The 25,060-nt window shown below is 43.1% G+C and overlaps 1 protein-coding gene across 5 annotated transcripts in view; it reads left to right on the top strand.

The window, feature by feature from the left end:
* The window catches only part of UNC5C (unc-5 netrin receptor C), a 436,417-nt gene that overhangs the window by 395,525 nt on the left and 15,832 nt on the right, over positions 1–25,060 (top strand). For all 5 annotated transcript variants that reach the window (XM_055587671.1, XM_055587670.1, XM_055587673.1 and 2 more), the window contains 2 exons: positions 3,061–3,229; positions 7,274–7,507. In XM_055587671.1, the coding sequence (XP_055443646.1) occupies positions 3,061–3,229; positions 7,274–7,507 (403 nt within the window). The remainder of the gene's footprint in view (positions 1–3,060; positions 3,230–7,273; positions 7,508–25,060) is intronic.

Raw genomic sequence — 25,060 nt, 5'->3', positions numbered from 1 at the left:
TACATTCAGTGGCTCCACTCCAGGAATAAACCGTTGTGTTTAGGGAGCCTGAGTGTTTTATAATGGGAAGTGGACAGGTCTACCATTTACTCCAGAGGGAAGCACTGTCTCATCAAAGGTGATTGCTATACAGTTGTCTTGCAAAGACACCTGGGACCATGCAGAAACATGAGCGATTCAGGGAGCGTAGTCTTCCAACAGCAGTAGAAAGAAATAATAGTGGCTACTATCATTCACTGAGTGTAAGGTGAGGGTAGGCCACAGATAAAAGCTAACTTCTAGGTTACATAGTATTGAATATATTAACCATAGATAAAGACTAGAGGAAAAGCCAGTTCAAGTGGCTGATGCAATTTGTAAAGAAATTTGATATGACCCTTGTAATATCCATGTGAATGAAATAGGAAGATATGAACTGGACAGTGTACATTTTTAATGGGTTTATATTTGACTAAACTGAGTAACTCAAAGTATTGATGTCAGACTAGAGAGAGGTTTCAAGTCATGTCCTTGAAAATGTCTCTGTCTTTGCCCTGTTCTTATATTACAATGTTATCAATGACTGGAATGAGAACGTAAATGGCAGTTACATCAAATTTATGGAAGATAAAAGGCTAGAAGAGGTAGCCAATATATGGAGGAAAAACATAGCATTAAGAAATAGATGACCTGAAAAATTTCCTAAAACGATTAAAGTAAAATTAGATGGCTAAATATAAATTTCTCTGTGTAGGTTCAGAAACCATCGCTATAACCACAGACAGCCTAAGAGCCTTTCATGTTAAGAGTACAGAGTGGTCAGCTTTAACAAATCACTTAACCTTCTTAGGGCGTCATTGCCTCCTCCTGTAAAGGACATGCTTAACCATATTATCTCTCTCTTCCCATCTAACTCAAGTCTGCTAAATAATATTTATAAATAATTGATTGAGAATAATCTAAAGCAACAATTTTGTGAGGCATTGATATAACTACATGGCGATGGTAGTTTAGTCTCCAAGTCATGTCTGACTCTTGCGACCCCATAGAGTGCAGCCCAGCAGGCTCCACTGTCATCCCGAAACAAAGAAAGCAGTAGTCTGCTATACTGTATATTTAAGTACAGTCAGCCCTCTGTCCATGAGTTCTGTATCTACAGATTCAGCCAACTTTGGATCAATAATATTTGTTAAAAAAAAAAAAAAAAAAAAAAGGGCATTTTTTCCAGGAAGTTCCAAAAAGCAAAACTTGAATTTTCAGTACACTGGCAACTATTTACATAGCATTTACATTGTATTAGGTATGATAAATAATCTAGAGATGATTTAAAGTATGTGAGAGGGTGTGCATAGGTTATATATCATTTTATGTAATTGTTATATAATTTTGGTTATAAATGGTTAAAGAAATTTTGTAGTAGTTATATAATTTTTATATAATGGTTATATGCCATTTAATATAATGCTGTGCCCTTTTATATAAGGAACTTGGACATCCAGGGATTTTGGTGTCTGCAGGCGGGTCCTTGGAACCACTCTTGGGTGGACACCAAGGGGAGATGGTCTTCCATTCATTTCACAATGCTTCACTCTAGTGAAGACAATGAAGCTGACAGACATCTCTCTGAACAGAAAGATGGAATTATGGAGAGAGACCTGGAAACCATGCTTTTCTAGCTGAAGTTGCAAAAATTGAGGAAGTTTGGTCTGGAAGAAGGTTTTTAGAGATATAAAAATCTCTAAATGTTTGAGAGGCTCTTTAATGTCAAAGTGGAGAGAAAGCAGGTCAAGAATATGTGGAGAGATGTGTCAGGAAGGCACTTTGTATTCACTCCAACTAAGAAGTTTTTGTAAATTTGAGTTGAGAATAGGTGAGGTGACCCCTCACTACCAACCAGACGTCAGCATGTTGTTGGAGAAGCTCTGTGCTTGTTGACCCTGAGGGTCCTTACTCCTCTAAAATTCTGTGAGCCCAGGATTTCTTAAGTCAGGCTATTCTGACAGCACGGTTTTGAGTGTTGTGTTTGCAAAGGCATTGGTTTTAGTCGCAGCATGAGCCCTTGTTGGTTGTGAGGCTTGGGCAGTCCACTCAACACCTTGGGGCTCTGTCCTCACATACCAGCTGACAGCTTGAGTTAATTTATTCATTACCTGTTAATTACACTCTTCTTAGGGAAAGAATAAGGCAATTTAAAAAGAAAAAAGAAACATAGAATTAAAGAATTTGTATCTTTGAAGGTCATTCCCACCCAAATTCTCAGAGTATGAATTATTATTGTTGTTCAGTGGCTCAGTTGTGTCCTTCTCTTTGCAATCCCATGGACTGTAGCCTGCCAGGCTTCTCTGGCCATGGGATTATCCAGGAAAGAATTCTGGAATGGCTTGCCATTTCCTTCTCCACGGGATCTTCCTGACCCAGGGATCGAACCCGGGTCTTCTGCATCGCAGGCGGATTCTGTACCATTAAGCCACCATGAATGAAGTATACATGTAGAGAAATATCCATTTAAATTGCTGTAGAAATACAGTTCTCTGTTCTTCCTTGGTCATATTTGAAAAAATGAAACTGGTATACTAGCCTGAATTATTTCTGAAAGTCATTTGGAAGAAGTTTAGCTCTAGGGTATCCTTATTCTAAAGTGATTTTTTTGAAGTGTTTTTCAAGTTAGGTCATAAAAACACAAAAGTATCTAAAACTCTATGAAACTACTGGCAAGTATTAACAGAAAAAAAATGCTTATGTAACTTCATAAGGACTCTGTTCCATCTCATTCCACCCTGAAAGTATCTGTACATGAATTTAGAGGAAATTACCAAAGGCAGACTTGTGTCTGAAGGAAAGGATCAAAGAGATGCAGGCAGAGTCACTATTATCAGAAAGACCTCAAGTCTTACAAGATCAAAGTCTTGGTATGAAATGCATGTCTTCATACTTAATTCTGCCTCAACCTACCATCCACCCTCCAAAAGTAAAACCTCCAAGAGGAAACTATTTGTGCAACTGTAGATCTGAAATCTCAGTGAGTACATAGTACCTAAATACTGGAGAACTGTCACCATGCAATCTCTGCTCCCCTCCCAGGCCGCCCATGGAGGACTCTCAGACTCTCTTGACCCCTGTGGTGAGCTGTGGGCCTCCAGGAGCCCTGCTGACCCGCCCCGTCATCCTCACTATGCATCACTGTGCAGATCCCAGCACCGAGGACTGGAAGATACAGCTCAAGAACCAGGCAGCGCAGGGACAGTGGGAGGTGAGCCTCTGCGGGGATAAAGGTGCAGTTCATGCGGATAAGCACAGACGATCATGGGAAGGCTTTTATTTTTAAAGCAAAACATGGGTGGAATTTTAGCTTATACTCAAAATGAGAGAGAGAGAGAGGAAGGGAAAGAGAGAGGGAGGGGGAGAGGGGAGACAGACAGTCAGACACTGGCTCCTGAGTGCTTTATCTACTGACTGGTAAGCATGAAGAAAATGATGGCCAGTCATTAGCTAACTCATAGGGAAAGTGCACTTAAGAGTCTTACATAAATCCCTTTTGAATATACATACTATCTTGGGAAGGGAAATATATATATATATATGTAGTGTGTATATATATAGATATGAAAATGAAAGTGTTAGTCACTCAGTTGTGTCTGACTGTTTGTGATCCCAGAGACTGTAGCTGACCAGACCCCTCTGTCCATGGACAACTCGTCCAGGCAAGAATACTGGAGTGGGTAGCCATTCACTTTTCCAGGAGATCTTCCCAATCGGATTGAACCTGGGTCTGCCACATTGCAGGCAGATTTTTTACCATCTAAGTCACCAGGGAAGCCTGTGTGTGTGTGTGTTTTAATTTTCAGGTAGAGGAACATTGCACCTGGGTCAGAAAATGTTAGGACTTACTTGCCAACAAGCCTGGAAATAGGTCTGAATTTAACCTGGGAAAGCAGGAAGTGTGTATCCTAAGCTCCAATACAATGAAGACTGTGTGTAGCACCTTGGCTGTCTGTAGCTGCAGCCATTGGAACTTCTTAAGGGCAGTGCCTTAAACAGATCCTGCTCTTTCCATCAGAACCCTGCAGTTAAACCTGAAATTAAGTGCAAAAGGATTTGTTATATTTACCATGAAAAGTCTATACCTAATACCTTAAAAAAAAAAAAAAGTGATTTGTGTAGTCTTTACAAGAGAATTATCCAATATGCATGTTGTATGTGGGCTTCCCTGGTGGCTCAGATGGTAAAGAATCCACCTGCATTGCGAAAGGTCTTGGCTCAATCCCTAGGTTGGGAAGATCCTCTGGAGGACAGCATGGCAACCCACTCCAGTATTCTTGGCATGGGAGAATCCCCATGGACAGAGGAGCCAGGCGGGCTACAGTCCATAAGGTTGCAAAGAGTCGGACATGACTGAGCAACTAAGCACAGTACATGACATGTGTTGTATGTATTTTGTGATTACTTACAGTATTTTTCTTTTGGGAAAGAAAATTATAGAAAAAAAAATAACATTAAGACTCAACTCCTAATATTTTAGGAAAAAATAATAGTAGAGATAGAAGCATAGCAGGGTGTCCCTGGGATTATCTGGAATGTCCTCTCTACAGACGTACTCTCATCTTGGTCATGTGAGCATCGCTTCTTGCAAGAGGACCTGGATTAAAGTCTAGGGCTATACTTAATGTTAAGACTGGACTTGACCAGGTCTAGTTTCAATTCCATTTAAGTTTAAATGATTTATATCAGAAACATAAAAGTCTTAATCTCAAGGGACCCTACTTTGTTGGCATGATTCTTCACCTATTACCATAATACTGTATTTCTGGATTTGAGTAATAATAGCAATAACAATAATAATAAGAGGAAAAGAAAAGAAAAAGTTATGAAGAGTAGAAGAGGGAAATCCTTATGAAAACACTAATTCTATTTGTGACGGGAACAGGGAGCATCTTCGTCCTCTGCCATTTCTTCTAGGAGGCTTTCTGTAACACGCCATCAGGAAATGACACTCAAGGCTTGTCCTTGCCCTGCGGGAGAAAGCAGCTTCTTTGCAGGTGTCCTTCTGGAGCTGAAATAAGCCTAGAGGTGCTGAGTACCTTTCTCTCCTTTTTAGTTCAGTTAGAGCTTCATCTTTAGGTATGGATTCAGCTGAAGAAATGATTTCATGAATGCTGTTAAAACACAAGCCATGGTGTAGCTCAGATGATGTTGCAAGGGCTAACTAATAAATAGCCATCTGAGGTGGCAACTTTCAAAGCTGTGACAAGCCCTGGGGACTCAATTTATGATGAAATGTTTGTTCGTGTTTTTGATAAATAACCATTTGCTCACCATGAGCCAGGCCCACATAGATACGGTAGGAAGCAAAATAACCTGGTTGCTGCCTCTGCAGAGACTAAGTAGCCTAATGTAGAGCCTGGGCTGTGCCCTCACATGATTTCATTTCTCCCACATGAAATTCTCTTTTAAATTTGAATGAATTAAAAGTTGGATGATTTCAAAAAGCAAAATCTGAACTTCCAACTTCTCTTGAAAAATTAAAGGCTGTGTCCTCCCTAACCCTGAACTCCTGCTGTACCTGGTACTTTTACTGTACTTTTACTGTAAGCATCTTTGGCATAGACATCTTTATTTCCACAAGCATTTTTGCCACATAACTAGTTGGTCATAAGACAATTTTGATGTAAAAGATAAAATAACTGGTGGACAGTTTGGTGTGACAGTTTGGTCACCTCTTTGGTCAACCTCAAACCAAAGTTGACAGCTTGGTTTCATCTCTCCACTGACACGTACTCACATTTTTATATTCCATAAATCTGAAAGAGGCCAAGGGCTGAAAAGGCACAGAGTTGAGCACACTTTTCTCATAGAATTTTGGAACATCTGTCATGGGACATGTGAGAATGTAAACCAAGAACAAGCAATGGTGTAGAGACGTTTATGACATAATATAAAGCTCAATTATAAATATGCATCCTGGTATTTGGAAACATACTTCTCTTAATTAGGAAGAAATTTTTGCAAAAGAAAAGCAAAATGCCAAATAAGGAGATGCATGAACAACCAAAAATATGTATAATACTAGGAATGAAAGATATTGAAGACAAGGGCATATATATAACCCTCAAAATAAAAACAGGTTATTTGTACAGTATTGTCATGAATCTGCACACATTTCAAATGTTTTAAAATATTTTTTATTTCAAAATAAAGTATTTTTGTTATTCATGTTTTCATGTTTTATTATTTTTGTTAATGTCTCTTTTATTTTTTACTATTTCACCTTTTATGGCAAAACGGCTTTACCACTCATTAATTACCAGGCAAAAATGCCTACAGCAAAAATGCTTACAGTTAAAGTACTGAGGGCCCATTCCTGCAGGGCTGCAGTGACTGAAGACAGGTGGACGCTGAGCTCTGTAGACTGGCTTGCGCTCTGCTTCACCGCAGTCTCTGCCGTTCCCTATTGTCTTCTGCCCAGTCTGCTTCACACAGTCCTGTTACCTCTCTGCCATGGAATTGTGACTCTTGTTTTATGGATTCTGTGCTTGGTCTTTCAGATGATTTCTGTGGCCGGAGTCATTTGGTTAAATCAAAACCCGGTTAATACAGTTATCAGTGCCGCTTGTTTTTATTTCTTGCTAAATATTAAAAATCTAAAAGAGTAGACTGCTTAAAGGCTTACATGAAAAATAACATGTGCCAAATGCATAGAGTTTGCCATACTGTGCTTTTAGCAAAGTCCACGAGCCCAGATTATGAGGTAAAGCAGTGTATCACTTTGGAAAAGTAATTGATAGGTGAGTTTGGGAGAACTCAGTAGAATGGTATTGCATAATTCTTTAATTTTCCTAATTATTTTTTAAAAATTCTTTTCAAGCCCCTAGATTTTTAGGGGAAAAACTACCATGCTGAAATCACATCAAACTTAAAAGAGTACTTTTGGATTAAATTAGCTATTTAGGGATTAAAGCAAATGGTCAGAAACAGATAATCAACTCAAATATACTGAAGTTCAAAGGATAACATAAATTTCTTTTGGAATTTTAGGTAGACCCCAGAATGTAGATTCTTGAAAGATCAAAAAAGGCTAAATGAACGTCTTCTAAATAAAGCATGTTATCAGGCAAACTAAGTAAGGGAGAGAATGATGAAGAATGGAAATAAAAGTATAATAAAGTCAGGGAAAGAAAAAAGAGCAGGAAAAGGAATAATCAAAACTCAGGGGTAAAGGTCCTGCTCTTTGCACCTCCACTGGCCACCATCATGGCCATCAGAGGCTCAGCCACTGCCCCTCCTTCTTGTCCCGCAGGACGTGGTGGTGGTTGGCGAGGAGAACTTCACCACCCCGTGCTACATCCAGCTGGACGTGGAGGCCTGCCACCTCCTCTCTGAGAACCTCGGCACCTACGCCCTGGTCGGGCAGTCCACCACCAAAGCAGCCGCAAAGCGCCTGAAGCTGGCCATCTTCGGGCCACTCTGCTGCTCCTCGCTGGAGTACAGCCTCCGAGTGTACTGCCTGGATGACACTCAGGATGCCCTGAAGGTAGGTGGCTCCAGCCTGGTCCGCGCACTTCGCACCTAGAGACGGGTTGTGTGTGTACGTGCACCAAGTGCATGAACACAAGTGTTTGGCCCCCAAAGATGCCATTACAAGAACAAATTAGACGTTTCATCTGAGGCCCTGCTGGTAAATATGCCGTTTCCATTCTGTTGATGCCTCCCAAGGGCTACTTTTGTTTACCTTCCTTGATTTCTTTTAATGAAAAATTTAGAAGTGGGAGAATTTGGCAATGAGATGCGTGGATGGTAAATAACCTGCTTCCATGTTTATCTCAGCTGTGTTCTTCCTACAAAAGGAGCTGGCATAATTGCTCACACTCTATGTTCCTCTTGTGTGCTACTTCATTATATGCTTTCCCATTCTTTTTATGAGGACTGTGTGGAAGACGGTTAGCATTTGACAACAGGCTTCTGCTTTATAGAATAAATGGCCTTAATTCCTGGTGCTATTACTGCCATTCATTTTATCCCATTTGAAGCTTTAAAGCATATAGTGAGTGCCTCCAAAGACATTATGATCTAGAAGGAGACAGAAAAAAAGTATGCCAAGGACTTGGAGACAAGTCAGAGCGTGATACATGCCATCAGTTCAGTTCAGTTCAAGTCACTCAGTCGTGTCAAATGCTTTGCAACCCCATGAATCGCAGCATACCAGGCCTCCCTGTCCATCACAAACTCCCGGAGTTCACTCAGACTCACGTCCATCGAGTCAGTGATGCCATCCAGCCATCTCATCCTCTGTCGTCCCCTTCTCCTCCTGCCCCCAATCCTTCCCAGCACCAGAGTCTTTTCCAGTGAGTCAGCTCTTCGCATGAGGTGGCCAAAGTACTGGAGTTTCATCCTTAGCATCATTCCTTCCAAAGAAATCCCAGGGCTGATCTCCTTCAGAATGGACTGGTTGGATCTCCCTGCAGTTCAAGGGACTCTCAAGAGTCTTCTCCAACACCACAGTTCAGAAGCATCAATTCTGCAGCGTTCAGCCTTCTTCACAGTTCAACTCTCACATCCATACATGACCACAGGAAAAACCATAGCCTTGACTAGATGGACCTTTGTTGGCAAAGTAATGTCTCTGCTTTTGAATATGCTATCTAGGTTGGTCATAACTTTCCTTCCAAGGAGTAAGTGTCTTTTAATTTCATGGCTGCAGTCACCATCTGCAGTGATTTTGGAGCCCAGAAAAATAAAGTCTGACACTGTTTCCACTGTTTCCCCATCTATTTCCCATGAAGTGATGGGACAGGATGCCATGATCTTCGTTTTCTGAATGTTGAACTTTAAGCCAACTTTTTCACTCTCCACTTTCACTTTCATCAAGAGGCTTTTGAGTTCCTCTTCACTTTCTGCCATAAGGGTGGTGTCATCTGCATATCTGAGGTTATTGATATTTCTCCCGGCAATCTTGATTCTAGCTTGTGTTTCTTCCAGTCTAGTGTTTCTCATGATGTACTCTGCATATAAGTTAAATAAGCAGGGTGACAATATACAGCCTTGACATACACCTTTTTCTATTTGGAACCAGTCTGTTGTTCCATGTCCAGTTCTAACTATATCTAAATATGATACATGCAATGCTGCTGCTGCTAAGTCGCTTCAGTCGTGTCCGACTCTGTGCGACCCCAGAGATGGCAGCCCACCAGGCTCCCCTGTCCCTGGGATTCTCCAGGCAAGAACACTGGAGTGGGTTTCCATTTCCTTCTCCAATGCATAAGAGTGAAAAGTGAAAGTGAAGTCGTTCAGTTGTGTCCGACTCTAGCGACTCCATGGACTGTTGCCCACCAGGCTCCTCCATCCATGGAATTTTCCAGGCTAGAGTACTGGAGTGGGGTGCCATTGCCTTCTCCGATACATGCCATAGGTGAATGCAAAGTTTTATGGGAATGCAGAAGAAGGAGGTGTCATATTATTTTGAGGAAATCTGAAAAGGAGCTAACATTTGAGATTGGCCCTAAAGGAAGCGAGGATTTGACCATCAATAATGGGGAAGAAACACGAGATTCTGGGTGAAGGAAACAGCATGAAGAAACAGTTCAGTTCAATCACTCAGTTATGTCCAACTCTTTGCAACCCCATGAATCGCAGCACGCCAGGCCTCCCTGTGCATCACCAACTCCCGGAGTTTACCCAAACTCATGTCCATCGAGTCAGTGATGCCATCCAGCCATCTCATGCTCTGTTGTCCGCTTTTCCTCCTGCCCCCAATCCCTCCCAGCATCAGAGTCTTTTCCAATGGGCCAACTGTTCGCATGAGGTGGCCAAAGTATTGGAGTTTCAGCTTCAGCATCAGTCCTTCCAATGAACACTCAGGACTGATCTCCTTTAAAATGGACTGGTTGGATCTCCGTACAGTCCAAGGGACTCTCAAGAGTCTTCTCCAACACCACAGTTCAAAAGCATCAATTCTTTGGTGCTCAGCCTTCTTCACAGTCCAACTCTCACATCCATACATGACCACAGGAAAAACCATAGCCTTGACTAGACGAACCTTTGTTGGCAAAGTAATGTCTCTGTTTTTGAATATGCTATCTAGGTTGGTCATAACTTTACTTCCAAGGAGTAAGCGTCTTTTAATTTCATGGCTGCAGTCACCATCTGTAGTGATTTTGGAGCCCAGAAAAATAAAGTCAGCCACTCTTTCCAATGTTTGGTCATCTATTTGCCATGAAGTCATGGGACCAGATGCCATGATCTTCGTTTTCTGAATGTTGAGCTTTAAGCCAACTTTTTCACTCTCCACTTTCACTTTCATCAAGAGGCTTTTGAGTTCCTCTTCACTTTCTGCCATAAGGGTGGTGTCATCTGCATATCTGAGGTTATTGATATTTCTCCTGGCAATCTTGATTACAGCCTGTGCTTCATCCAGCCCAGCGTTTCTCATGATGTACTCTGCTTATAAGTTAAATTAGCAGGGTGACAATATACAGCCTTGACGAACTCCTTGTCCTATTTGGAACCAGTCTGTTGTTCCATGTCCAGTTCTAATTGTTGCTTCCTGACCTGCATATAGGTTTCTCAAGAGGCAGGTCAGGTGGTCTGGTATTCCCATCTCTTTCATAATTTTCCACAGTTTATTGTGATCCACACAGTCAAAGCCTTTAGCATAATCAATAAAACAATATTCTTATGAAGAAACAAAGGGAACAGTAAATACAGACTCCACACAGCATCTTATTTCCAGAAAGCCTAGATTCATAGATAGGCGTCTTGTTCAGAGGGACCTTGAGGATCAGAGAGAGGCGTGGAGATTCCGTTTCTTTAGTTAATGAAGAATCATTGGAGAGATGTAAATAGAAGATAGACATGACTGTAAATATGTATTAGAAATACTAGTCTGATGTCAGTGTAAAGACAGAGTCAAGTTAAGAAAAGTGTGATAGAGCTGGGGTGAAGGCAGAGGAGTGAGAAGAAGGGAAACAGGTAGGAAAGGTCCTAATAAGTAACTCTTGCAGTCCCTGGAGACTAGGAACCCTGAAAGGGTGGAGCAGAAGGTCAGGTCTGCCTCTAAGTAATAGTAGCAGAGTTGGGGGTGGGTAGCTCTGGAGTCATGATATGGTGACTTTGCCTTGGGTGTATCAAATTAGAGTACGGATTAGACACCAGGACCAGGATGCCCAATGAACAGTTAGAAATATAGGTGTGGCTCTCCCAGCCAAGAGCAGATCCTGAGAGTTTGAGGAACCAGCCGTACAGCATTGATGTTTGTCATCCATGATGATTGGGAAGAATATCAAGGGAGAGTAGAGAGAGAGAATAAAGATAAGAAACATTACTGAGAATTTCCATTGTGCTGCGCAAGATTCTAAGTATCTTTTCTTATAGCTTTTTATTTATTTGGCTCTGCCAGGTCTTAGGTGCAGCATGCAGAGTCTTCAGTTGCAGCATGTGAACCCTTAGTTGTGGCATGTGGAATCTAGTCCCCTGACCAGGGATGGAACCAGGGCCCCTGCAGTGGGAGCACAGAGCCTTAGCCAGTGGACCACCAGGGAAGTCCCTACATACCATTTATTAACCCACTGAATCTTCACAACAATCTGTGGGACCCCACTGTCCCTATTCAGCTGTGTACTCCAAGGCATAGAAAGGTTAAGTAAGTTGCTCTAGGTCACACAGCTGTCAGGTGGAAATAGCAGGCTTCATGCCCAGGCAGCTGGTGGCCGTCTGGACTCTGCTTCTCAAGTGGGCTGCCCAGAGAGCCACACCCTAGAGCACAGGGACTGGGGGAGCCCTGCCGTTGCCAGGGAGATGTGGGGCAGCCAACAGAGGAGCTACAAGAGGAGGAACACTCAGAGGAGGAAGTGGAGAAGTGGGACAAAGATGCATCTAGGAAGCCCAGGGAAGAGAGACTTTTTCTGAAATTCAGGGTATTTCCTTCTGGAATTTCCATCCAGAGAGTACTTCTGGGTCATGAAAACTGAGTGTTGCAGGTTGTATCCATGAGGAGATGAACCACAGTTGGTCCCTGGATAAGTTTTTGATGGTTTAGCCTGTAGGAGTTCCTGATGTTAAATGATGTGAACACACAGCTCTTGTGTAAAGCTTGAGGTTATTTCTTTTATATTCTTTGTAAATGTGATACTTCCAAGGCACAGTCAGGATAGAAATCATCCTAGGCATAAATCCTTCTTAGGAAAAACTGTTTGTCGGCAATCCACGGGGTCTGATTAAGGCAACTTTTTTTAGTAATTCAAAGAAAAATCATTGCAAAAAGCATCCATAGAAGATCTATATCGTATCTGAAATATCTGATACACACATTTTATATTCATACAAGTAATTTTCATACTCGGGCACTCTTGACCTTTCTTCTCGACAGACATACACAAATCCTTGCCAAAAAAAAGTTAGATCTCATAAAATAATTTTTATTATAATTAGTGAGAAGAGATGCAAAATGGTCAACACTGAGAGAGACTGACAAACAGGTTTAAGAAGTAAAAACAACCCAAGAGCAGTTTATATTATGGTCAGTGCTTTCCAAATAGACGTTTATAAATTCTCACCATTAGGGGATCCAACACTTAGCCTGAAAGAAACATAAATAATGAATAAGGCTTTCTTGCACCTCGTGGCCTTTAAACAATGCAGAAATACCAAAATCCTAGTTATAGGTAACCCAGCACACCGAAGAGAGTGTTAGTTCCATCCTGCCAAAACTGCCTTATGCCCATGCTCGAAGTGGAACTTTGGGGCCCATTAACTCAGAAATGCCCTTCATTACCAAAATTCTGCCTTCTTGGCACGTTGCCTGCCCATGTTCCCCCCGCAGCCTCCCTCCCATCTCCCTGATCCTCTCATCGCTGTTATAGGTAAATACCGTCTTTTGTGCCACCCCTCCAAATACCTCCTCCTTGAGATCCACCCACTCCTCACCCATGCTCATCCCGAATCCCAAGTAGTAGTGCTCTATCCAGCACACATAGGAGTCAGTTGGGAGGCTTTTTTACAAAAAGGGCTTGTTTCAGGGTTCTAGCCCAAAGGTTCTGATCTGATCTGTGTAAATACTGGGTTTGGTTTTTGTTTGAGCACTGCCTGTGTTATTCTACTGTGCAACTGAGGTTATAAACTACTAAACAATTGCTGAGGTCTTTCTGGCACTTTAATTCTACTGAGGGCAAACTTTCCTATAACCTCAAATTAATTTCTCACCCATGCCTTCAGCTGCTCACATTACCTGTAACTGGATCTCCCAACTAATATGTGACTCCCGCAGTCTCTACAGTAAGGACCACACCCCTAACTAACCAAGAGGCCAAGAGGAAAAGTTTCAGTACTTCTCATACCGCTGACTATTTCTGGGGCACTGATCTACTTCTGGGCTGGCTTTTCTGTTTATTATTCTTTACTCTGTTACTCCGTGGTTCATTACCCAAGTCAGTTCCTCAGTACAGATTTCCATCCTAGCAGTACCTGCCTCGTGCTCTTTCTTTCCACTCCTTTTATTCCCTCATCCTCTTAAATTCAAAGGCATCTCATATTCATAGTTCCTTTGCCCAGTTGTAGCCTACTAATTCTGCACTGCCTACCCTCCAGTGTAGGTGCTCTTCATCCACAGTAGGAACTGCAGTCTCCACCAGCCAAGATCGCCACCAGTGAAAGCATCCGACCTTGCATCTCTCTTTCAAGGTGCACGCAAGCTGCTCTCTGTTTTGAAGAAAGACCTGCCTCAACCTTCCCTGGTCTCCTGCTCCACAAACATTCATCTGCTCTTACCCATATCTCCAGGGAGCTCACTTCCACTCAGAAATTATTTGCCATCTAAAGCTGCTGCAGGTTTTTTTTTTTTTTTTTTTTTTTTAAACTTTACATAATTGTATTAGTTTTGCCAAATATCAAAATGAATCCGCCACAGGCATACACATGTTCTCCATCCTGAACCCTCCTCCCTCCTCCTTCCCCATTCCATCCCTCTGGGTCGTCCCAGTGCAACGGAAAGAATAAAATACTTAGGAATATATCTACCTAAAGAAACTAAAGACCTATATATAGAAAACTATAAAACACTGGTGAAAGAAATCAAAGAGGACACTAACAGATGGAGAAATATACCATGTTCATGGATTGGAAGAATCAATATAGTGAAAATGAGTATACTACCCAAAGCAATCTATAGATTCAATGCAGTCCCTATCATGCTGCAGGTTTTTCTAATTTCCATGGCTACAGATGACCTCCACAGAACAAGCCCTCCAGTTCTGCTTCCAGCCTATTGAGTTTCTCTAAAAAAATTATAAATTTCTGATCGAGTATATTATACCCTCAAGACATCTGCCCTAAGCTATAGCTCTCCTGCTTCTGCGCAGTCCTTTTCTGTATCTCTCCTCGACTCCTGAGATTTCACACATCTCTTCCAAGCCTCTGCACTCTCCCCAAATTCCTGATAGAACCACAGCTCCTTCCGGTTGCCGTGACCTAACGCCTGTGGTATCAGCCAAGGGACACTCACTCAGCTGCTGTTCTTTACTTTTCAGACCTTTTCTTTCAACCTCTTCTCACCTAGTTTGAGCTCTGATGGAAAGCAACTCTACTTTCTTATTGGAGCTTTAATCCAACTTCTCCACCACCTGTGTCTCCAGCTTAGCAAGCAATGCCTGGAAGTGGGTCTCCCCAGACTTGATATTTTCTTAGAGTTAATGCTGTGGACTGGGAAGTCTTTCTGAATTGCAGAAATCCTCAGAGGTTTGGACAAGGAGCTGAGAGGGGAGCCCAACGCAGCACTCATTCTTGGGGGTCGGAACTACACAGTTTGAAGAGCTGTTAGAGAAAGGCCAGCCCAGTGTTTGGATCTGAACATGCTGGGAATATTAATTCTCACTTTCTGTCACATTGTCCATGCGGATGGGGAAAAAGTAAAAGGACACACCACATCAGTCTGTCTCTGCAGCCCTGATGCATCCTTTCATCTTCCCACCCACCTCTTTGAATCTGGCAGCTTTTATGACAATTTCCCTGAGTTGTGTTAAAACCTGGAAGCAAAACCAGTCACCTGAAACTTAAAAGCTGTACTTTGCAACATGGAAACATTAATATTGAATTAGAATGTTGGCAGTGACTGTTGGAGTAAACGTCAAGGCTGCTGGGAGATGGTGGAATTCTTTTATGCACCCTTCAGATGGTGTTTGTTTTTTTTTTTTTTTTTTGCCCTGTTCGTGTACTGGAAGGACAAGTGGGAGCAGTGTGGGAGCTGAGTTCATGTAAAGATATGAAGGTGCTAGGAACTGTGAGAATAGTTTAGAACCAGTTCTGTTCTCAAATAGAGAGGTCACATCTATTGAAAGGATTGAGTTGGGTATGTCACAGCTTTTCTCTTTGACTTCTCTTCAGGTGATTAAAGCAATATTGGTATTTGCCTTTCATTTTTGCAAAGGCTTAAATCCTAATATAAATAGACCAGAAGTTAATAGAGAACAAGGTTATATTGGGGTAAGTTTAAAAACACTACAGGGAGAAACATACATCAGTGTCAACGTAAGTAATTTCTGTCCCGCTATCCTAGGAGTGCAATTCTGACTGTCCTTTCCTAATAAAGAGGTTTATAAAAAACTCTGAACCTAAAAGGGGAGTTATGTGCATATAATATGGGCAGTCTCATGTATCATACATTCAATCATGTAAATTGAATTTCTGACAAATGTGTATGCGATACGATCCAAATGATGTGTACCATGCTTTACGTACAGAGAAGGCAATGGCACCCCACTCCAGTACTCTTGCCTGGAGAATCCCATGGACAGGGGAGCCTGGTGGGCTGCGGTCCATGGGGTCACTAAGAGTCGGACATAACTGAGCAACTTCATTTTCACTTTTCACTTTCATGCACTGGAGAAGGAAATGGCAACCCACTCCAGTGTTCTTGCCTGGAGAATCCCAGGGACGGGGGAGCCTGGTGGGCTGCCGTCTGTGGGGTCACACAGAGTCGGACACACTGAAGTGACTTAGCAGCAGCAGTAGCAGCCGCATGCTTTACGTAGTCATTTGCCATGGAATAGAGTTGTCTTTGTGTTACTTAGGGTATGTAGTAATCACATACCCTAGTCCAGGCTATAACACGGTAACTCTGTGAAAGATCATATTATGTGAAAAGATAAGAGAAAGATGAAAGAAACACTGACAATGAAAGCCAGAAATCTAGCTGGTAATTGTGTGACCCTGTTTCTTAGATGCAGTCATAAGATAGTCTGAGGTAGCTGTTAAAGATTTTATTTCATCCTGCCACATGTGCTTCCTCACTGATGCTCTGATGTCCCCTCCATGGCCAGATGTGACCCTGCTGAACCCAGGACACCTCACCCCTGCCTCTTCTGGGCCAACGAAGGCTGGCCCTCCATTGGGTTGGCCCCACTAGCCATATCTTTTCATTCACTTCCCTTAAACCACCTCAAAACTAGTGTGACCTACATTTCATATTTTTTGGACCATGGTCTCTGAAATTAAATTAATATATTTGGACTTGTTGTTGTTCAGTTGCTAAGGTGTGTCTGACTCTTTCCAACCCCAAGAACTGGCACGTGCCAGACTTCCCTGTCCTTCACTCTCTCCTGGAGTGTGCTCTAACTCATGTCCATTGAGTCAGTGATACCATCCAACCATCTCTTCCTCTGTTTTCCTTCTCCTCTTGCCCTCAGTTGTTCCCACTGTCAGGATCTTTTCCAGTGAGTTAGCTCTTCACATCAGGTGGCCAAAATATTGAAGCTTCAGCATCAGTCCTTCCAGTGAATATTCAGGACTAATTTTCTTTAGGATTGACTGGTTTGATCTCCTTGTTGTCCAAGGGACTCTTAAGAGTCTTCTCCAGCACCACAACTCAAAAGCATGGGTTCTTCAGTGCTCAGTCTTCATTATGGTCCAACTCTTACATCCCTACATGATTACTGGAAAATCCATAGCTTTAACTATATGGACCTTAGTCGGCAAAGTGATGTTTCTTCCTTGTAATACACGGTCTAGGTTTGTCATGGCTATTCTTCCAAGGAGCAAGCATCTTTTAATTTCGTGGCTACAGTCACCATTCACATTGATTTTGGAGCCTAAGAAATTAAAATTTGCCACCGTATCCCCTTTCCCCCCATCTATTTGCTGTGAAGTGATGGGACTGGATGCCATGATCTTCGTTTTCTGAATGTTGAATTTAAAGGCAGCTTTTTACTCTTCTCTTTCACCCTCATCAAGAGGCTCTTTAGTTTCACTTTGCTTTCTGCCATTAGAGTGGTCTCATCTGCATATCTGAGGTTGTTGATATTCTTCCTGGGAATCTTGATTTCAGCTGGTGATTAATCCAGCCCAGCATTTCACATGATGTACTCTGCATAGAAGTTAAATAAGCAGGGTGACGATATACAGCCTTGATGCACTCCTTTCCTGATTTTGAATCAGTTTGTTGTTCCATGTCCTTTTCTAACTGTTGCCTCTTGGCCTGCTTATAACTTTCTCAGGAGACAGGCAAGGTGGTCTGATATTCTCATCTCTTTAAAAATTTTCCACAGTTTATTGTAATCCACACAAAGGCTTTAACATAGTAAATGAAGCAGAAGTAGATGTTTTTCTGGAATTCTCTAGCTTTTTCTATGATCCTACAGATGTTGGCAATTTGATTTCTGGTTCCTCTGCCTCTTCTAAATCCTGCTTACACATCTGGAAGTTCTTGGTTCATGTACTGTTGAAGCCTAGCTTGAGGGATATTGAGTATTTCCTTGCTAGCAGGAGAAATGACTGCAATTGTATGGCAGTTTGAGAATTCTTTGGCATTGCCTTTCTTTGGGATTGGAATGAAAACTGATCTTATCCAGCTCTGTGACCACTGCTGAGTTTTCCAAATTTGCTGGCGTCTTGAGTATAACACTTTAACAGCATCATCTTTTAGAATTAGAAAAAGCTCAGCTGGAAATTCCATCACCTCCACTAGCTTTGTTCATAGTAATGCTTCCTATGTTCCACTTGACTTCACACTTGAGCATGTCTGGCTCTAGGTGAATGACCACACCATTGAGGTTATATGGGTCATTTTTATAGTTCTTCTGTGTATTCTCGTCACCTCTTCTAAATCTCTTTTGCTTCTGTTAGGTCCTTGCCATTTCTGTCCTTTATCATGCCCATCTTTGCATGAAATGGCTTCCCTGGTGGCTCAGATGGTAAAGCGTTTGCCTGCAATGTGGGAGACCCAGGTTTGATCCCTGGGTTGGAAAGATCCTCTGGAGAAGGAAATGGCAACGCACTCCAGTACTTTTGCCTGGAAAATTCCATGGACAGAGAAGGCTGGTAGGCTGCAGTCCATGGGGTTGCAAAGAGTCGGACATGACTGAGTGGCTTCACTGTCTTTCTTTTGCATGAAATGTTTCCTTGGTATCTCCCATTCTCTTGAAGAAACCTCTGGTGTTGCCCATTTTGTTGTTTTCCTCTATTTCTTTGCATTGTTCACTTAAGAAGGCTTTCTTATCTCTCCTTGGTATTTTCTTAGGTATATCACTCATTTAGTTAGGTATATCTTTCCCTTTTTCCTGTGCCTTTTGCTGCTTTTCTTTTCTCAGCTATTAGTAGGGCCTCCTCACACAACTACTTTGCCTTCTTGCATTTCTTTTTCTTGGAGATGGTTTTGGTCACCACCTCCTGTACAAAGTTACAAACCTCCATCCATAGTTCTTCAGGCATTCCATCCACCAGATCTCATCCCTTGAATCTATTGGTCACCTCCACTGTATAAGGGAGTTGATTTTAGTCATACCTCAATGGTCTAGTGGTGTTCCCTGCTTTCTTCAACATAAGCCTGTATTTTGCAATAAGGGGTTGATAATTTGAGCCATAGTCAGCTCCAGGTCTTATTTCTACTGACTATATAGAGTTTCTCAATCTTTGGCAGCAAAGACATTGGACTGCTTTCAGTATTGACCATGTGCTGATGTCCATGTGTAGAGTCATCTCTTGTATTGTTGGAAGATGGTTTTGCTATGACCAGAACATTCTCTCAGCAAAACTCTGTGAGCCTTTGCCCTGTTTCATTTTGTACTCCAAGGCCAAATTTACCTGTTACTCCAGGTATCTCTTGACTGCCTATTTTTGCATTCTAATCCTCTATTATGAAAAGGTCATATTTTTAAGGTGTTAGTTCTAGAAGGTGATATATGTCTACATAGAACCATTCAACTTCAGCTTCTTAGGTATTAGTGGTTGGGCACAGACTTGGATTACTATGATGTTGAATGGTTTGCTGGGAAATGAACCAAGATCATGCTGTCATTTTTTGAGATTGCACCCAAGTACTACATTCTGGACTTTTGTTGACTGTGAGGGCTACTCCATTTCTTCTAAGGGATTCTTGCCCACAGTAGTAGATATAATGGTCACCTGAATTAAATTTGCCCATTCTCGTCCATTTTAGTTCAGGTATTCCTAACATGTTGATGTTCACTCTTGCCAACTCCTACTTGACCACATCCAATTTACCTTGATTCAGGGCCCTAACATTCCAGGTTTCTATGCAATATTTTTTTTTTTTAATCAGATCAGATCAGATCAGTCGCTCAGTCATGTCCGACTCTTTGCGACCCCATGAATCGCAGCATGCCAGGCCTCCCTGTCCATCACCAACTCCCGGAGTTCACTGAGACTCATGTCCATCAAGTCAGTGATGCCATCCAGCCATCCCATCCTCTGTCGTCCCCTTCTCTCTTGCCCCCAATCCCTCCCAGCATCAGAGTCTTTTCCAATGAGTCAACTCTTCGCATGAGGTGGCCAAAGTACTGGAGTTTCAGCTTTAGCATCATTCCTTCCAAAGAAATCCCAGGGCTGATCTCCTTGCAGTCCAAGGGACTCTCAAGAGTCTTCTCCAACACCACAGTTCAAAAGCATCAATTCTTCGGCGCTCAGCCTTCTTCACAGTCCAACTCTCACATCCATACATGACCACAGGAAAAACCATAGCCTTGACTAGATGGACCTTTGTTGGCAAAGTAATGTCTCTGCTTTTGAATATGCTATCTAGGTTGGTCATAACTTTCCTTCCAAGGAGTAAGCATCTTTTAATTTCATGGCTGCAGTCACTATCTGCAGTGATTTGGCAGCCCCAAAAAATAAAGTCTGACACTGCTTCCACTGTTTCCCCATCTATTCCCCATGAAGTGATGGGACCAGATGCCATGATCTTCGTTTTCTGAATGTTGAGCTTTAAGCCAACTTTTTCATTCTCCACTTTCACTTTCATCAAGAGGCTTTTTAGTTCTTCACTTTCTGCCATAAGGGTGGTGTCGTCTGCATATCTGAGGTTATTGATATTTCTCCTGGCAATCTTGATTCCAGCTTGTGTTTCTTCCAGTCCAGCGTTTCTCATGATGTCCTCTGCATATAAGTTAAATAAACAGGGTGACAATATACAGCCTTGGCGTACTCCTTTTCCTATTTGGAACAAGTCTGTTGTTCCATGTCCAGTTCTAACTGTTGCTTCCTGACCTGCATACGAATTTCTCAAGAGGCAGATCTGGTGGTCTGGTATTCCCATCTCTTTCAGAATTTTCCACAGTTTATTGTGATCCACATAGTCAAAGGCTTTGGCATAGTCAATAAAGCAGAAATAGATGTTTTTTTGGAACTCTCTTGCTTTTTCGATGATCCAGCGGATGTTGGCAATTTGATCTCTGGTTCCTCTGCCTTTTCTAAAACCAGCTTGAAATCTGGAAGTTCACGTATTGCTGAAGCCTGGCTTGGAGAATTTTGAGCATTACTTTACTAGCGTGTGAGATGAGTGCAATTGTGAGGTAGTTTGAGCATTCTTTGGCATTGCCTTTCTTGGGAATTGGAATGAAAACTGACCTTTTCCAGTCCTGTGGCCATTGCTGAGTTTTCCAAATTTGCTTCCATATTGAGTGCAGCATTTTCACAGCTTCATCTTTCAGGATTTGGAATAGCTCCACTGGAATTCTATCACCTCCACTAGCTTTGTTCGTAGTGATGCTTTCTAAGGCCCACTTGACTTCACATTCCAGGATGTCTGGCTCTAGGTCAGTGATCACACCATCGTGATTATCTGGGTCATGAAGATCTTTTTTGTACAGTTCTTCTGTGTATTCTTGCCATCTCTTCTTAATATCTTCTGCTTCTGTTAGGTCCATCCCATTTCTGTCCTTTATTGAGCCCATCCATGAATCAAGGCAAATTGGGAGTGGTCAAACAAGAGATGGCAAGAGTGAATGTCAACATTCTAGGAATCAGCGAACTGAAATGGACTGGAATGGGTGAATTTAACTCAGATGACCATTATATCTACTACTGTGGGCAGGAATCCCTCAGAAGAAATGGAGTAGCCATCATGTCAACAAAAGAGTTTTTTTTTTATAGCATTGGCCATTACTTTCACCACCAGGCACATCATTTTTTCTGGAGCTATTTCTCTGCTCTTCCCCAGTTGCATATTGGACACCTACCTACCTGGGGAGCTTATCTTCCAATGTCATATCTTTTGCCTTTTGATACTATTCATAGGGTTCTTGAGCAAGAATACTGAAGTGGTTTGCCATTGCCTTCTCCAGTGGACCACATTCTGTCAGAACTCTCTGCCATAACCCATCCGTCTTGGGTGGCCCTGCGTGGCATGGCTTATAGCCTCATTGATCACAAGGCTGTGATCCATGTGATCCTTTTGGTTACCTTTCTGTGATTGTGGTTTTCGTTCTGGAGGCTGTGGGATTGTAGTTCTTGCTTCTTTTGTCTGCTCTCTGATGCATGAGGATAAGCGGCTTGTACAAGCTTCCTGATGGGAGGGACTGGCTGTGGGGAAAACTGGGTCATGTTCTGATGGGCCGGGCCATGCTTGGTAAATCTTTAATTTTCCAATTCATACATGTAATACATGCATTAGATAATAACAACAAATGTGTTTTCTCTGCTTGGTGTGTGGAAGGAAGTGTAGGGTCAAAGAAAAGCTTAAGTCAGGCCGACTGACTTGATTGGTCCCATCGCTCATCACCTGGTCACTGACTTTGACCTCTTTGGTATGTCACTTGGTCTGTATCAGGGACGCTTAAGAGATTCAAGGAGACCAAAGTTATTAAATTTGCTGGCACAAAATAGTCACTCAGTAATGTTAATCGTCCCTAGGTGGGCATTTAGATTATAATGGCATTTGGAAGACAATGGCTCAGAGAAGATCTTAACTGTAATTGTGATCTAATTGTGTGTGAGTGTCAGGTTTCGTAGCAGGGCGGCTGGTCAGCTACTTAAGGACCAGTTTCTTTTTGGTGTCTCCAAGTTATGCCATCTTTATTATCTTCTCATGACACTTGGCCCTGGCCCTATCATATATTTCTGAAATGACCTGCAAAGTTGAATTTATGTTGGAGAGAAGGGGAGGAAAGAGAGAAGAGGAAGTATAAGTTGTGGAAGATGGAATACTGGCTCCTCCAAGACATATCTGCACACAAGGTTCAGAACCTGTGAAGATGTTACCTTACGTGGCAAAGGGAGACTTTACAAGTATTGTTGTAAGTACAGACCTAGAGATGGAGAGATTAGCCTAAATTATCAGGACAGGTCTGATGTAATCACTGAGTGGCTAAAAGTGGGGAACCTTTCCCAGCTATGGTCAAAGGGAGACAGGACCATGGAAGAAGGAGCAGAGATATGCCATTGCTGGCTTTGAAGGAGGAGGAAGGGGACCATAAGCCAAAGAATGTGGGCAACTCTAGAAGATAGAAGAGACAGAAAGCAAATTCTTTCATAGAGCTTCCAGAAATGCAAGTAGCCTTACCACCACATTGATTTTAATGCAGTGGGACCTGTCTCAGACTTCCAGCCCACAGAAATGTAAGGAAACAAATTTGTGTTATTTAAGTCACTAGTGAAAGTGTTAGTTGCTCAGTCATGTCCAACTCTTTGCGACCCCGTGCATTCCCACCAGCCTCCTCTGTCCATGGAATTCTCCAGGCAAGAATACTGGAGTGGGTAGCCATGCCCTCCTTCGGGGGATCTTCCCAACCCAGGGATCAGACCTGGGTCTCCTACATTGCAGGTGGACTCTTTACTGTCTGAGGCACCAGGGAAACCCTTAGACACTAAGCTTATAGTACTTTCTTATTGCAGAAAACAAGAAACTACCTAGAAGTTAAAAAACAAATGTTCAGGGGTGCAAAGAAATACAAGAAGGCTCCAGAAGTTCTAGAACAACCTAAAAAGTCCTATCCCTAATACATAGATGTGTGAGACAAGCTTTTCCTTAGAAATAAGCCCAGAGGTAGATAAGCAACACGGCCACTTCCCTGAGTGCTGCCCTGCCGCATTTTCTTTAAGGGTGTCACAAACCGGCCTGACTGGGCAGCTGGAAGCGGCAGCTCAGACCAGGCATCCGTGGCAACAGCAGCTGCGGGAGCAGCAGGCAGAGCCCAGAAATGAGGCGACTTGACGGGAAGTGTGTGCATGTGGTCACCCGAGTCCAACCTTGTTATTATTAGGGACGAGGCATGGCAGACAGACTCGGGGAGGGGGAGCACAGAGCTCCCCAGTGTGCACACAGACAGAGCAGCAGTGCCGCTGGGCCTGACAGTGACCCGAGGCAGGCGGGGGAGGCCGGCTGACAGTCAGATGTTCCCTCTGCTGGCTCTGCAGCCAGAGGAGAAGGCAGCCCACGGGGAGCTGAGCTTGGTGTCGCTAGAAAGCTGGCAGGGCACGGGGGAGGGGGACAGCCTTCTGCTTTGGAAGACCCCAGGCCTGAGGCTGGAAGGCAGAGGAGATAGCCTCGAGCAAGGAGAGGGAGTCCTCCTCCCTGGATGACAGGGGTCATTTCCAGCACAGGATGAAAGAGTGAATAGGACCAAGGTGAGCTGCATAAAAGCTGGTGAAAGATGGGATTTTTTAAAATACCAGGCAGCACAGCACTTGAGGGCTTGTCTTTTGAGCTTCAATGTATGTGAGGCTCTGAACACCTGCTGGTTTGTTCGTGGTGCCTGGGGAGCCCTGAGTCCATGTGGCAGAAGCCTGGGTGCGGGTCTCCTGCTGCACAGCTCAGTCTTCCATGCTCAGTCCAGCACCCTCCCTGCACAGAGTGTTCAGTGAGAGTCCCTCTCCACGGAGCCATAGAGCCAAACCAAACCAAACTGAAGCCTCCTGGCATGCAAGGCTGGCTGCTGCTCCATTTGCCACCCTTTGTGCTCTTGGCCTGCATGGAAATCTTAGTAATATCCCCACAAGAGCTATGTCCACCTGCCCAGGTGCCAGGCATTGCCCCCAGGCCCCTTGGCAGCAGTGACTACAGCCAATTCAGGCCTCTGCATTTCCATCTAGAATAAAGAATGTGTGGACCACTCACATCCAGACAGTACCAAAAAAGAAGCAATACAGAATGAAGCAAAGCCTTGATCTAACCTCCTCCAACCTTCTTTTCCAGAAGAGATTTTAATGTGTTATGTGGGATTTACGTTGCATCATGTGTTTCTTCTTTCCTGTGCTGTGTGCTCACTCAGTCGTCTCCAACTCTTTGCGACCCTATAGACTATAGCCCACCAGGCTTCTCTGTCCATGGGATTTTTCAGGCAAGAATATTGGAGTGGGCTGCCATTTCCTCCTCCAGGGAATCTTCATGACCCAGGGATTGAACCTTCATCTCTTGCATCTCTTGCATTGGCAGGCAGATTCTTTACAACTGAGCCACTTGGGAAGCCCATAAAGATTTCTAAAAAAAGGAGAGGAGAGATAGGAGGATCACTGGAGAGAAAACAGGGAGAGAGAGAGAAGCTAAAGGCTGGAAAACCCACAAATTGGATTGGATTCCTGAGAAACTGGAGGTTAAAACAGGCGCCTTCAAGGAAGGAGGCTCAGCTTAGAGCAGTGGTGTGAGAGAGGAGGCTACACCTTGAGCAGGACGGGGATCTGAGCACAGGTGTTGGGAAGACAAGAGTGAGCGCTGGGTGTGAGGGCAAAGCCAGGGTCCCAGCTCCTCACACAGTTCCTGGTCCAAAGTCACCACTTTGCCCTAAGATTGAGACTTAACCACATTCCTGAGTGTGTACTTCCAGGTGAGGGTAGGCAGCTGTATCCCGGAGGCTCTCGTGTGCACTGGCTG

This window comes from Bubalus kerabau, chromosome 7, assembly GCF_029407905.1.
Source record: "Bubalus kerabau isolate K-KA32 ecotype Philippines breed swamp buffalo chromosome 7, PCC_UOA_SB_1v2, whole genome shotgun sequence".
NCBI classification, from domain to species: Eukaryota; Metazoa; Chordata; class Mammalia; order Artiodactyla; family Bovidae; genus Bubalus; species Bubalus kerabau.
Note: the sequence above shows the minus strand (reverse complement) of the source record. Positions and strands in the feature narration are given on the sequence as shown.